The 14,269-nt window shown below is 35.3% G+C and overlaps 1 protein-coding gene across 1 annotated transcript; it reads right to left on the bottom strand.

The window, feature by feature from the left end:
* Window positions 446–9,123, bottom strand: LOC18608844 (ADP-ribosylation factor GTPase-activating protein AGD3). Its single transcript, XM_018115306.1, has 19 exons — window positions 8,427–9,123; window positions 7,238–7,314; window positions 6,697–6,797; window positions 6,334–6,404; window positions 5,883–5,945; window positions 5,594–5,638; window positions 5,386–5,451; window positions 5,220–5,267; window positions 5,035–5,130; window positions 4,903–4,944; window positions 4,372–4,587; window positions 4,122–4,253; window positions 3,783–4,007; window positions 3,519–3,605; window positions 3,099–3,437; window positions 2,578–2,723; window positions 2,369–2,462; window positions 1,296–1,780; window positions 446–1,062 (listed from the first exon to the last, which is right to left on the bottom strand). Exons 1-19 carry the CDS (start codon window positions 8,469–8,471, stop codon window positions 948–950), a joined length of 2,493 nt encoding a protein of 830 aa, XP_017970795.1. The 5' UTR covers window positions 8,472–9,123; the 3' UTR covers window positions 446–947.

Raw genomic sequence — 14,269 nt, 5'->3', positions numbered from 1 at the left:
CTCGAGTTTAAATCACGTCTCTTTATCTTTATTTTAAGAGATCTCCAGTATAAATTTTGACATGCAAATTAAATTATGTAGCTTCCATCACTTCTAAATTTTAAAATGGGAATATAGCACAATAATTATTACGTAGCTCAGATAAATATATTTACAAAAAAAATTTTCAAAGAAATACTTTACTATTAAAGTTGTCCTCCTCACTTTAATTTAAAGTCTACCTACAGCTGGCATTTTCTCTTTTTCTTAGAAAATAATTTAAAGGGATGTCTTCCTACCCTGCCACACTATTCGTTGTTCGGCTTTGAACACTCAACAACAGGTTAGAGCAAAGCTTGTATATTCTTTCCTTGTCTAACAAATAAACAGAGGCAAAACAAAACGGTTCTTTCTCCCTTCCTCTCTTTCCCTCCCTCACAATATTTTTTCAGGAATAAAAAAAGCGAAGAAAAAGTGCATAAATTTTCTCTTTATGTGCATCCAAACAATTACAGCCACAAGACAGCATTACTAAAACAAATGTACAAACACAGAATTGCCCTAAAATCTAACCCTCAACTCAAACTGATAAATAGAACACATTGCATTAGGCAGCCCCTCGCCTGAAAAGCTTCCAGCTGATCACATAACAGCTTTGGATGCTGAGGCCATTCTTACGACTTCAACCCAGAGGTACTAATTTGCACATATGTCCATGGGGCAGGCAAGTAAGCCTAACCAATCTCCACACTCCTCTAAACCCCAACCCCCCCCCCCCCCCCCCTCCTCTTGCCAAACATTGGTGACGTCCATTTCAATGGACAAGCAGCTCTTCAATTTATAGATATTATAATTACACAAAAAAGGAATACATTTTTCAAATTTCACACACCAGGTCCAATTCATTGGCCCTAAAAATACTTCCCTTTCGTTTTTTCTTTTTTCTTTCTTTTTTTTTTTCATGGAACTTAACCGTTTGCATCTGATAATAAAGCAAGGACCTCACTGTCATCAAAATCAGATTCTACTGCAAGCTCAAGAGAGGTTTTACCTTCACTATTTAAAGCCTGTGGATCTGCTCCCCTGCAGAAACCATGAGAAATCTTTGTCACATTCCATAAAGGGCAGAATCAATGATGTAAGCAGGGGGGAGAAAGAGAGAGAACAATTATGTTAATCTGGTGATCTATATCAAAGGAATTTAAGATACACAGCATGCAAAAAGAACCATATTAAAACAACATCTCTTATGCATGTAAACTGCTATGAAGAAAAATGCAAAAGCAACCATTAAGAACCAAGGATCCCAAAATGACCTGGTAATGAGTAATTTAGCAATTGCAGCTTTGCCTTTGAGAATACATCGATGAAGTGGCATTTGACCTCTTGAATCCGCTGCATTTATATTTGCTCCATATTGTAATAGAAGTTCAAGCATGCCAATGTCTGCAGTTTCACATGCAAGGTGAAGGAGCGTGCAACCATCTAAGTCATCCATGGTCTGACCCTCACTGGTACCCACCAAGCTGAAAGAGCTAGAAGAGGATCTGTCCAAAGAATCCCCTGCTACATAACAGGAGTTGCTGACATTTGCATGCTCTTGCAGTAGCATCACTTTCGCAAGGGTTAATGAAGACCCAGGAGATTGTTCATACACAGCATTCACATCTGCTTCACAATTAACGATGTAACGGTATACAGCCTTCTTGTCATTTGCACGAACACCCTCCCAAATCTGTTGTGCCACTGAATGAGGATGTTGCTTGTCTTTTGACTTGCGAACAAAAAGCTTTTCTGCATACTGATATCAATAGAAAAGAGATCATTCCTTCAACATTTTATACACAGGACAAATAATTATAAATTGTTGAAAAATATGTTATAATTTTAAGCCTCAGAACATTTCAGGCTTTCATAAATCATCACATTAACAGCACTGCACCAATGACATATTTGCTTGGAGTTGATGCACAGAAGATTTACAATTCCACTCTATCCAGAATATCACCTTATGCCCATCTTTAAGACATCAAAGAAATAAGCAAACAAGAAGATGGTACAAGTGGCGATCACAGGAGAGTGCAAATCTTTAAGTTGTTGACAGCTAAACCAAACAATATCTACCAGAACAGCTCACTTGTGAAATTTAAGTTGAAGCAGTCACAAATAATTACTATTTGCTTTGCTTAAGTTCTAGAACTAATCTCTGCCCAACAAACCCCAAAATCTAATGTATATCTGATATAACGCATATGTTCGCCTCATCAGCTATACTTAAAGATATTTCAATCAAAAGGTATTAGACAAAATCATCTTCTATATTAACCCATATACAACTATCTCAAATAGTAAAAATATAGACACTAGAGTACAAGGTAAGATGTTAAACCTTTGCATGAATGAACTTCTCCTTTACAGATATAGAATCAGAATGACAAGGTTTGCCAGTAAGAAGTAGCTGCGGTTTATCAGACTTGTAAAAGCTTCATCAGCAGAATAATGAGCATTAGTTCAACAAGCAAAAGAATCAAGTTTGGTTTTATATTGCTACACATGTATTTTATTTTAATCATAAAAAAAAAAAAAAACATTCTTTACCCTGTGAGGGTAAGATCAACATGGAAGGCACTTCTTGAATGCAATAGTTCCTCCCAAACTGAGTTAGCAAAGGTATTGCCCAAAGACTGAAACAAACTTATAACAGAAGGCTCCCATACTTTAACATCAAGAGTAAGCGACCTAACCTGAAATAAGAAACCAACAAATTTCAAGAGCTAAGATAAGTAAGGAAGCAACATTACTATCATCACCAAGTGAAAGTTTTACCCAGATAAAAGGATTCATTTCAGAAAAAAAAAAAACCAATATAGTCCACAGAAACGACTAATACAAACTGCAACAAGCAAAAGATTAACTATTCCCCTTATTCTCAAATTCCTATAATCCAATCAATAGTTGATAAAACCTTTCAGCCTATTTGATTCTATGTTCATCACTAATTACCATTTATCTTTTAAAAATAAGACAATTTATGACAATCTATGAGATATTTTATTTTGAAAGATGCAAGGTTCTCACAAGGGGATGCAAAAAAAGGCCATATAACTCATTCAATTTACCTTTGATATGTGAACACCAAGATTACGGTGAACACCAGAACATTCAATACAAACAAGAACACCCAGATTCAATGATGCCCAATCTGGTTCAGGGGCACCACAATCTGCACATTTATCATTCCCACATACTCTTCGCAATACATCAATTGGCTTTTCATTTTTCATGCAGGACCTTTGATGTTGGGAACCTCTTGATTGGCGTTCATTATGTGCACTAGCAAGGTTTCTCTCAGAGGTATACTCTTCAACAGCAGTATGATCAAAATCAGAACTTTCAAATGAACTACTCTCACTGGCAGATCGATGATGACCACTTCCCATGGGACTAGCAGGAAGACACTGAAACATAATTGGAGAATAACTGTCAATATATCAATAAGGAAATGAACGAGCAAAACTCATGCTTCATCTTTTAATTACCCTCTCAGGAGCCTGAGAACTAAGCAATGAAGCAATAACCCCAGTTATCTTTTCAATCCAATCCATTTGATCTAGTGCACTCTCTGCCTGCACTGACAAGCACAAACAAACATTATTGAGGATCAATTGCCAAATAACAACCTTCAGTCCTACAAAAGATCAACATTTTTGCACAATTATCCATCAATAGGTTGATCCCAGATATAACATAAATAGATATAAGTTAACCCCTAATCAGAAACACAGCCTACACCTAAGTCATACCTGCAAAGTGTAATTCTTTGTTGGAGAAATTATCCTGAAGCAAAACCTCAAATCTGACTGGTCAGCATCAACCTTAATGGTCGATGTAAGCAGGTTCACGGTGTGATGGGCAACAGATTTTTCATCATGTACACCACCATGATGATGAGAAGAAAGCCACCGACCCAGTAATCCAGATCCAAGTTCAGAGCTATTTCTCTGACCAGAAAGCTGACTGCCAGACCCCTATTAATAGACCAAGAAGAATGATAAAGGTAGGATAGATCATTGATCATGAAATGAGCTTCAAGCACCCTGCTTCTCTAGGTGTTTCCAAAAGGGGAGAATGAAGAATCTTACAGATGGTTTGCTACACTGCTTGCGGTAGTAATACAGCATCCCTCGGCTATCAAGGACAAAAAATCTTCTTTTCCAGTCTCCTCTCAAGTTTGATGAACGTTTTGAGAGATAGCCTTGTCGAATGGTTTGAACCTGGAAAAATATTTTTTTTTGGTTTTAGATGCAGGGGTTACAAAGATGCAGAAGCATCATGAGGTCAAAAAAATTCTCAAAAACAGAGTTCAGAGATAACTTAAAATCTTCTTTAAACCTTTCCCTTTGCAGCAGATTGCATAACTGCCTCTATCATTTTATGTGAACTTCTACCGATTGCTTGTATACCATCTCCATTAGGAGATCCATTAGAACCATTAGAAGACCATCTACTCTCTCTGTCAACCTGCCTTTTATACTCCTGCATTCTTTCATTTAAAGCAGCCTGCTCATAGTTGGACCTTTCCCTTGATTGTCGTGCATAGGTCAAAACCTACAGGACTTGTATTTCAACAGTTTGCATACAATATATGGCATAATGAAATCAGAAATGCAAGGAATCATCAATAATGACAAGATACAACTTTTCTTTTTGCTTTTGCCTGCTTTCAGAAGCCAAACCAAATACAAACCAGGCAACTTATGACGTGCTATAACTAGTCTCTCAAATAACTGATACAGTGGCCAGTATAGAGATATTATTTTTCCTTTTCTTTTGATGAAAACAATCAGATGAAGAAAAGACAGTTAAGCAAGAAATGATGTAAAGATGTTTGTCTGAGTCTAGATGAAACTTATAATAACAAACCTGATTAATATATGGCTCCATTTGATGCAATAATTCATAACCCTACAAGTGACCAAAAGTTGTTATAAGCAATGCATTATGCATGTAATAAAAACATAAGAAAGAAATCAAGAAGTTCTGCCATGTGATCACCTGTTTGAAGTAACGAAGATGTGCATCCATAGTCCCACTGACTGCTTCAAGAAACTCAAACCTTTTTTTTGCTTCAACATTTGAAAGAGCAGTTACCTATACATTATAAACCACAGGTACTATAATTACATATCTGCAACCAAATCTGAAATTATCACAAAATTATCTGCGACCAATTAACTCACTAGATTAAAACGAGCTTGCTCAAATGTTGACCTCGCATTATGAAGTTCCTAGAATAACTCCAACCATGTCAGAATATGTAGGGAATTTTCATCAATATGACAGCTACATATGTAAGAAAGTCAGATGCATGAAACTAGAAATACAGCAAGCCATTTTGCAAGATACCTCTTCCAAAACATTGGCTATATCACTCTTCGTACTTTTCCTCAGTGAAAGAAACTTCTCGCGTGCCTGCAAGTTATTCAAACTGGAGAAATATTACTCTGAATTCGATTTTAGATCCACTCAACACATCTAACATCACATTCAAGCAACATTAATTAGATCAACCCAACAAACTGCAATAAGAAAGTAAATTTAGCTTCTAAAGCACCTGGTCATAAATGAGACTAGCCTTGTCAAAGCGCTTCCGTGCTTCCTGCACTAAGATAAGATCTTTTAGAACCAAACAATTAAACAAATAGATGATCTAGAATAATGCACAGATTTTCAAATCTTGGATGACCTAAATCAGGGAAAAAAATAAACAACCTATATTTCTCTTAACAAGACTGCTTACATAGCAAGAGTTCATAGACTGCTTAAATAATATGCCAGCTTCCAAATCCTCCCAAATTTATGGGGCTGCTAAAATGTCATATGCAAGAAGAAATGGTGGTTACCTTGACCTCAAGTAAATCAATATTGACAAACTGCAGTAATCTGTCATTTAGCTCAGTTTCAACCTGGATAAAAAAAAACAGTTGATAAATTTTAATATTATTGTAAGTCAATATGATTGGAGAATAAACCATACATAGTGCTGAAGTTCAATATAGTTGTAACAATTGCATTCTCGTGATGTTCAAAAACAAAAGATTTAAAAATTCATATGAGGTAACAGTTTTCAGAAGTTTTCCAGATTGCAATGGCAAACAGCCATCAAGAAAAATAACCAACAAAAAAATAATTAGTGCTGAAATTTCTATAAGATTATCAGTCTTTGAGTACGTATTCTTGCAGCAGGAGTCCAAGAGTGCCAAAGAATTGAATTAATCAAAAATCAGTTATCTCAGGACCTCACACCTCAGAAATAAATTTAATATCATGCTCAGAAGATACTCAAAAGTTTACCTGGGATCGAAGAACTTCCTTGTATGTCCCAATTTCTCTCAATGCTATGGTAAACTTGGTCATAACAGGCCCTAAAGAAAGACAAAAAAAAGGTTCAATTACTGTTATGGTGCCGTAAAAATCCTGATCAGGCTGGAATCTAATCTCCATGTGATGTCAGAACTGAAGAACAAAATAAGTAATGAGAAGACTTTTAGACATCTTAGGAAAATAATCCATCATCTATTGCAATAGCTACATCAAAGCACCAAAAAAGAAGCTACTACCACTTAAAGACTGCCCAATCACTTCAAGATGCATATCCATCAACCAACATTCCAGCAATTATAGTAAAGAACTTTGGCTAAAATATTGAATACCTACCTCCAAATGCCACACTAATAGGGTCATTATGCCCTCCACCAAACATTTCAAGGGCACTTGCAAATGCGATGTCCCCATCATATCCCTCCCCAAGTCCTTCACTGCAAGCAGTAAAAAAATATGCAAATGAAATTATGTCAAACTCAGAGCTCCAGAAACAGCAAAGATTGATTAGGTCACCAATAGTGTGCAATAGCACCACCCACCCAAGAAGAAGAAACCAAAGAAAAATAAAATAATTCATACACAAACATCAAAGTATTTTTGTTATAATGCAAGGTCACATTCAGTTTGCAGTCCACATGCTTGGCACACATGTAAGGAAGAATGATGAAAAAGATACAAGACTTCCACAAGCTCACACCATTTATGTTCAAGAGGCGATACTTTGCCCATGTAATGAAAGACATATTGGACTATTTCTTTATTTAATTTAGAAATTCAAGCTTGGCCATGTCGCATTCTCATTGATATCTTCATAAGGCAAAGGGAGATTGTGATTAATAAAAACAATTAGATTCATCTGACGATCTAGACATACGTGTATTTTCGACATCCTTTGTAAAACTTTAAGCTTCTCTCGCGTAATAACTCTGCACTTTCCTCCATGCATTGTATCTGTCTCACCAAATAAAACAAATAAATTATCAATCCAAGTTCCATAAGTAACAAAAGTGATATACTGGCTTGTAAAGCATTTAATTTAGTGTCCATCAGACCATAAGTAGGTAACTAAGTGTAGAACATAAAATTAACTTGACAAGATAAGGAATACTTCACTTTGAAACTTAAAAATTACAAAAGGGGAAAACCACAACCATTAGTCAATTGGCAGCAATGAAACAACATGCATGTCTTAAAATTTGAGAAGCTAGCCAAACTATGAGCTTCAAATAGGCATAAGAACGATTTAAAAGCCATAAGGAAGCTATAGTTGCAATATATCTTCAATATCACCATGCATAATCATAAGGGTCAAAGGTGTCTCAAAGCAAAATTAGACTCCATCCTACTACATAGAACTTAATGTGAATGTAAGATTGGCACTTGACAAAGATATTCATGGGATGAAAAGTTGACGAGAAATGACAAGATTCTTTAGAAATTTTTCCATTCTTCAGATTCAATTTCATTCTTATTTCTTCCTATTCATAAATAGAACTTAATTAACTCAAAACCAAAAGCACAACAGGTCATCTGAGAACCAAACCCCTAAGGTCTCAAGTAATATAATTCATCGCAGACCATGGAGAAATCAAGGATCAGCCTATATCTTATAATCAGTCCATTAAAACCTCATCAATTATCCATACTGATCATGAAGCAAACTACTAAACCTGATATATGCTCAAAACTCTATTCAGATAAACCTTCCTAAATCTATAAACTTTAATTAGACAAAAATTGCAGCCGGTGTAGCTAAATTTTCTAAAGCGGCCAACTGCTGCTGTTTATGCTCCTTTACTTGGCTGAGAAATCGGAAGAACAAAAATTAGGGGTACAGAAAAAGTTCCGGATTCGCTTTTTTTTTTTTTTTCTTTAGTTATCTCCAACAACCAAACACAGAGCACTGAAGTTACTAAACGGCAATCAAAATATATAACCTGAGATAATTCAGCTAAATATGAACAGAATTTTGAGAAACAAACAAGTAGTATAAATCTACAATGCCTCCATCTTCCTTCCAGCTCGAACACAAGCAACGAAGTACAGGGAGGCGAGAGAGTAACCTGCTTGCGAAACATGGGAGAGTCATCAAGCTTAGCGAAATGCATTGTGAAGGCCACGATTCTTTCTTCTCCTTATGATAAATCTTAATTACCATTACACCAATGCTTGATCCTAGAATATAATTAACCTACTCTCAAACCAACCCCGAGATCTCCCATTTCACTCCGATTTAACCCAAAACCAGAAAAAAAAAAAAACACAATCACTTAAGAACTTAATTAACAAAAATAATCCGCTTTCAAAGTAAGAAATTCAACTCTATGAACTCGATTTGTATGAATTTCACGGCATTAAAGATAACAGAAGGATTTTTTTTAAGCTTGTTTAGAGTTTTTTTTTTTCACTTTCCTTTTACTATTTGCTTTGTAGTTTCAAAGCAGGAGAAAGAAATAACCGAAAGAAGAAAAAACCCTAAAAAGAGAGAAGCAAAAAAAGTGAAGGAAGGGAGAGGGAGGGGGCAAGAAAACATGAGATTTTGATTAGAGGAAGGGTGGTTGTTTTTAAGGGAAGCCTTGGGAATTGAGTGAGAAGAAAAGGAAAAATAAAATCCATTAAACCATTTCATTAACCCTGGAAAAATGTTCAAACCATGTGTGAGGAGTGACACAGACAACAGTCCTGGATAAAAGCGAAAACACAGAGGCATTAGCCTCCCTTTCCGTTTCCCTTTTCGGTTTCGCTTCGTGAAGCCAAATGTTAACAGTGTCGATACAACCTACGTCGTTTTAGTAGATTCGGGCCTATCACAACGGTGCCGTTTGGGTTCCTCTTGAAAACGGCGTTAGGGCGTTGTCTCTCTGACAGGAATTAAAAATAAAAGAAAAAAGAAGGTGACTGCACCTTAACGGAGCGTGCAATGAAATTCTACTGTTAATGGGAGACGATTGGTTTCTCACGCTGCATGAGCGAGTGGTTGTAGAGCATAGAAACCGAGAGATGCTTCTGTCACGCAAACTCAGCACTTGAGGTAGCGGGACCCAAGCTAAAACTTCCCTCCATTTTCTTGCTCCAGTCTCGTACCAAAATGATTAATCAAAATAAAATTTTAACGCGCATACATACGTTCATTTAAAAAAAAAAAAAGAAAAAGGAAAAAACCCATATGCAAATTCTACAGGATACTTGCTCTCACATAAAACATAATCTATATAATATGAAATAAACGTAAAAAAAAACAAAAGGATGGATGGGAGAGGAAAAAATGCTTTGTAAGTGGGACCTGAAAAATTAATTTGTAATGGACGGGCGAGGCAGAAATTTGAGGCATTAGTCAGGTAGTCAACAGCGCCCCATAAACAAAGTGGCCCAGCAAGCATGATATTTGTTGAGCGGATTCCCAGGAATAGATCCCTCTGCTCTCTCTGAGAAGAAAATAGAAAAACCACGTCTGCACTTGTTAATTTATTTTGGATTAACCATTTTGTTAATTTCATGATTTCCTAAGTTTCCATTTATTCTCCTTTTCCGTTAGATCAATTTCAGCAGATGGCCGGGCACACTTACCATGACCCCATTAGCAAGCCAGCGATGGTACTGGTAGACTAGCTTAGACTTCTTAAGACTGTCCCATCCTTTGACATTTATTAGATTTAATCAATATGCCCAACATCTTTCTAAGAGCTACTATCAACAAACTCTGTCAACTCAGGTGTACCCTAGCAGTAACATATTCAAAATCAATGATTTTATAAATTTACCTTAAGAATCCTACATAGAATTTGTTTACGACTATTTTAATTCTTTACTTTCGATACTCAACATTTTGTGTCAAAGATTGACACTTGAATTGAAATAATTTACTCTTTTTCCTTGTTGAACCATTTTGGTACACGTGATCTACAATAAGACCAATTTATCATGTTTGAGAACCTTGGTCTATTAATCTTCATTATCACACCTGTTTAGGGATAATTTTCATTTATAGGTATAGATGTTGCTCATCCACAATTTTCTTGACTTTTTTGGCACCTATTCCTACTTTATCATCATGAAATTATTTGCCACTCAAGGCTCAAGTGAAAAAGGTGTAGTAGGTTTTGAATAACGATTTTAGGTTCAAATTGTTACACTCTCTCTTTTACCAAGTAACCATAAAATCCCATGTAATTTTGTAATCTTTGTTTAAATTTTTTTTAATCTTTTTTTTTTGTTTTTGACTTGAAACCAGTCCTTTTCTAAGTTTTACTTTTTTTAGTTTAATTTTAACTCATTCATTGGAAGAAGGAAAAATAAAAAAATTAATTATATTTTTAATATATACATTATAATTAAATTCTCAATTCGGTATTTGAAATTTAAAAATTTATAAATAAATGCTTGAATTTAGTTTTTATCCATAACTTGTGCACAAAATTTATATTGTTAATCAAATGAGTAATATGTATGAAACATTCAATAAAATTGCAATAGGAATATACTAAAATAAAATTGAAATACTTGATTGTGACTTTTAAGCGATTGGTATCAAAATTAGAGTTTAGATACCAAGTATGCAAATAATCAAAAAGAAAAAAAAATTATGGGTACTTGGTACCGACAGCAAATCAATGCTTTTTACGATGGCTGGCAAATTTCTTCGAGAAAAGAAGAAAGGACGGTAAAGGATATGCATTACAATACGATCAAATTTGGGGAGAGAGGGCTTTTGTAGAATAGATGAAAAAGTGATAGCAAAATATAATATATATATATATATATATGTATAGTATAAAAGAATGAAGATGAGAGGAGAAACTTTATGATGACAAACCATTGCCTCTGTGATTTACTTTTTGACCACTTGCAGATCTCTCTTCTCTCACGTTCTTTCAATCAAACAAGTTGGCGTAGAAAAAATCGTTCGGTTGAAATTCGAGTAGCCTCGCCTAAATGTGCTACTACTACTACTACCCTATCGCCATTTTTGAACGAAGCCTGTAGATTACTAGTTTACATGGATGAACATCACAAGACTCGATTTTGAGTTGCTTCATTCTTATTCTTTAAATTGGTTTAAAAAAGACAGGGGCTCAGCTCAAGGTAATAACTAGGAATTCACTTGAAAAACAAAGAGATCTTTTACGAAATCAGCAGCGAAATTCCAATTTTCCAGTTTTTTTTTTTTTACATCTACACAACTTTTACCCAAGGAATTGGGGGCAAGACATGATTACGGATGAATGTCCATGCATGCGCCATCCGTGTCAAAAAAATTTACTGTCGTTATAGGATTTTACTTTTTCACCGGATCACGAGGCGCTTGTGATACTAGTAAGTATATCCCAAACACGTGCACTGGTGTCAAACACTGCCCTGCACCGCAGATTGGAGTCTCCAAAAAGGGCAAAAACGATACAGCAGGAAAAAAAAAAAAGTAAAGGGTGGAGGAAAGAATAATATTTTGGTTTTTAATTAAATAATTATCAAAAGAAAGACGAGAGGACCGACAGACAGACAGAGACACCTCATATGGAAGAAGGAAGTAAAGTAAGACATTGTCTTACTTTTTTCACCTGTAATCAAGAACTTGGCTTTAAACTAATGTGGACACTCCCGCTTAATCAGGGAAAACTCACTGGGACACCCTTTTTTGGCAGCCAGGAAGATCCATCAACCCAATTCCCTCTTCTCTTCCTTCCAAGCTCAAAATTTTGTTTTGAATTAGGTTAGGCATAGCAAATTCATAGAACACGGGGCAAAATTTCACGCTGTGTTACGACTTACGAGTTGCAAGTAGATCATGCTTTTGAATGAAGGATTCATAATCATTTATTATTATTTTTTTACTGATTAATGGTTTTTGATATGTCTAATTTATTCAAAGACAGAATCATTGATTGAGATCCAACAGGTGCTTATATGTCTTTACTCTTTATACACCAAGTAGGAGAATGGGGCCAATGCCCAATGGGCTTATAATTCCACAAATGGACCTTGCGGCTGGCCTTTAGGTCTCGTGCCTGCAGCCGGATTAAACTAATCTATAACTTATACAATTTGAAGACCCAAAACTGGCTTAATATTTAGTCACGTTTTTGTTCTCAAAAGCTATCATGTGGAAAGTTATGTCTTTTGTAACATATTTAAAAAAAAACCTCAATAGAGCTTCGAGAATTAACCACATGGAGGGCAGAAAGAGTGAAAGAGAAAAGATATTGAAGCAAAGAGAGAGAAAGAAAGGGCTACAAGGGGATCAGAGTTTATTGTTGAAGCAAATAGAGGGATTGCAAAGAGGCCCGTGTGTTGCACACGGGTCATACTCTAGTAAATCTAAACCCAATTGAATTACAATGAATTTCATCTCATATCATCTATGAGGTTCAGGTTCCTGTCTTTGTATTTGTTGTACATAAATTTGTAATAAAGAACAAAAAACCAAAAGAAAAAAAATCGAAAATCATGTGTGAAAGAGATTTTTCTAGTATATATATGTTAAAATGGGCCTGGCCTATTGAGTCGATCCATTTTTATCAAATATGGGGTGGGTTGGGTTTAAAAATTTAGGTCCATATTTGAATAGGGCCTAAATAGGCCAGCTCACCAAATCAGTGGGTTGAGGTGGGTTAGTCCTGTGAGTCAAAATAATAAATAATTTTAATTAATTTAATAATTTTATATATTTAATTATATAAGATTAATAATTTAATTATCAATAATATTATTTATATTTATATACTTTAATGTGTTTAATCTTTACTTATCAAATTAATAATTTTAATTTATAAATTAAATCATAAAATAATTTTATTATAAAATTATACAAATGATTTTTTTGAAAAAAATAAAAAATGAGCTGACCCAACCTAGCCCATAGGCTAATAAGGGGTGGGTTGAGTTAAGGTTTTGATGGCCCATATAAAAAATGGGTTGGCCCGATCCGATCCATTTTTTCTTAGCCCACAAGAACTTGGGCTGGGCTAGGTCGGGCTAGCCCATATTGATAGCTCTATCCTAGTATAAGGTGGTAATTTAAGTAGCCCTTAACCTCATAGGAACATGGTTTATTTTCATTATGTGATTGTTGTTTTACTGCATTTTAGTGTGCAAGGTGATTATAGAATGCATTTCAAGTCAAGTTTCAAAAATATTATTTTATGAACAATTGTATTTGTTACGCCATTTGGATATTTTGTTTAGTCGGGTCAAGTTATTTGCTTACATAGAAATTAGGGTTATATTTGATCTAACAATAATAATATCAACAAATCAAACTAACAGAACTCGCATCAAAATCAAAAGGTATATCGAATGCCATACATGCACCCATTGAGTCATGAAAAAGAAAAATATTTTATTAATATGAAATTAATTACAAAAAAGACTAAGACACACCATCATTGGGCCATAAGAGCAGCCTTAAATGATTCACTACAAACATACGTTTACTAGTGAGGCAGTCCAATAATTTGTCGACTGCTCACCCCTTATAAAAAGTTTACGAGATTTTACAAGTGTTTTACTAGTAGCCATTACAATGCTTGAAATGAGGATATTCCTTTCCTAAAGGGTCTTTCCCCCTTAATACTTAACATGTATTTGTGGAGGTGTCATCACGAGCCATTACATTGTTTGAAAGAGGAACATTTCCCTTACAAGTATAAAAGACTCAATCTCATGGACAACTCTACCCTATCATAGTCTGGTACAAGGTTGGCTCATGACATCATCCCTCACTCAATCTGTTAACGTCCTCGTTGACTGGTTGGCTTGAAACTCTTTAATCTTTTGCTAGAAGGCGCTGAGGTTTGCTTCCTTCTCCTAGGTGATCTCATCTGACCCCAAACCTTCCCATTTCACTAAGTACTCTTGTGTCAATTGTCGGTTGATGGTCGTCATCCTCTTTGTCGAAATCTCCTCCATTCGG

This window comes from Theobroma cacao, chromosome 2, assembly GCF_000208745.1.
Source record: "Theobroma cacao cultivar B97-61/B2 chromosome 2, Criollo_cocoa_genome_V2, whole genome shotgun sequence".
Lineage (NCBI taxonomy): Eukaryota > Viridiplantae > Streptophyta > Magnoliopsida > Malvales > Malvaceae > Theobroma > Theobroma cacao.
The sequence above is the reverse complement of the archived record's forward strand: the minus strand, read 5'-3'. Positions and strand labels throughout refer to the sequence as shown.

Excerpts from the sequence above, each read along its gene's own strand:
- LOC18608844 (XM_018115306.1), bottom strand. The coding sequence starts at position 8,471 with ATGCATTTCGCTAAGCTTGATGACTCTCCCATGTTTCGCAAGCAG. Across the intron at positions 5,268-5,385 it reads TAGCCAATGTTTTGGAAGAG|GAACTTCATAATGCGAGGTC; the intron begins GTATCTTGCAAA and ends GAGTTATTCTAG. Across the intron at positions 1,781-2,368 it reads AGAAGTTCATTCATGCAAAG|TATGCAGAAAAGCTTTTTGT; the intron begins GTTTAACATCTT and ends TATTGATATCAG.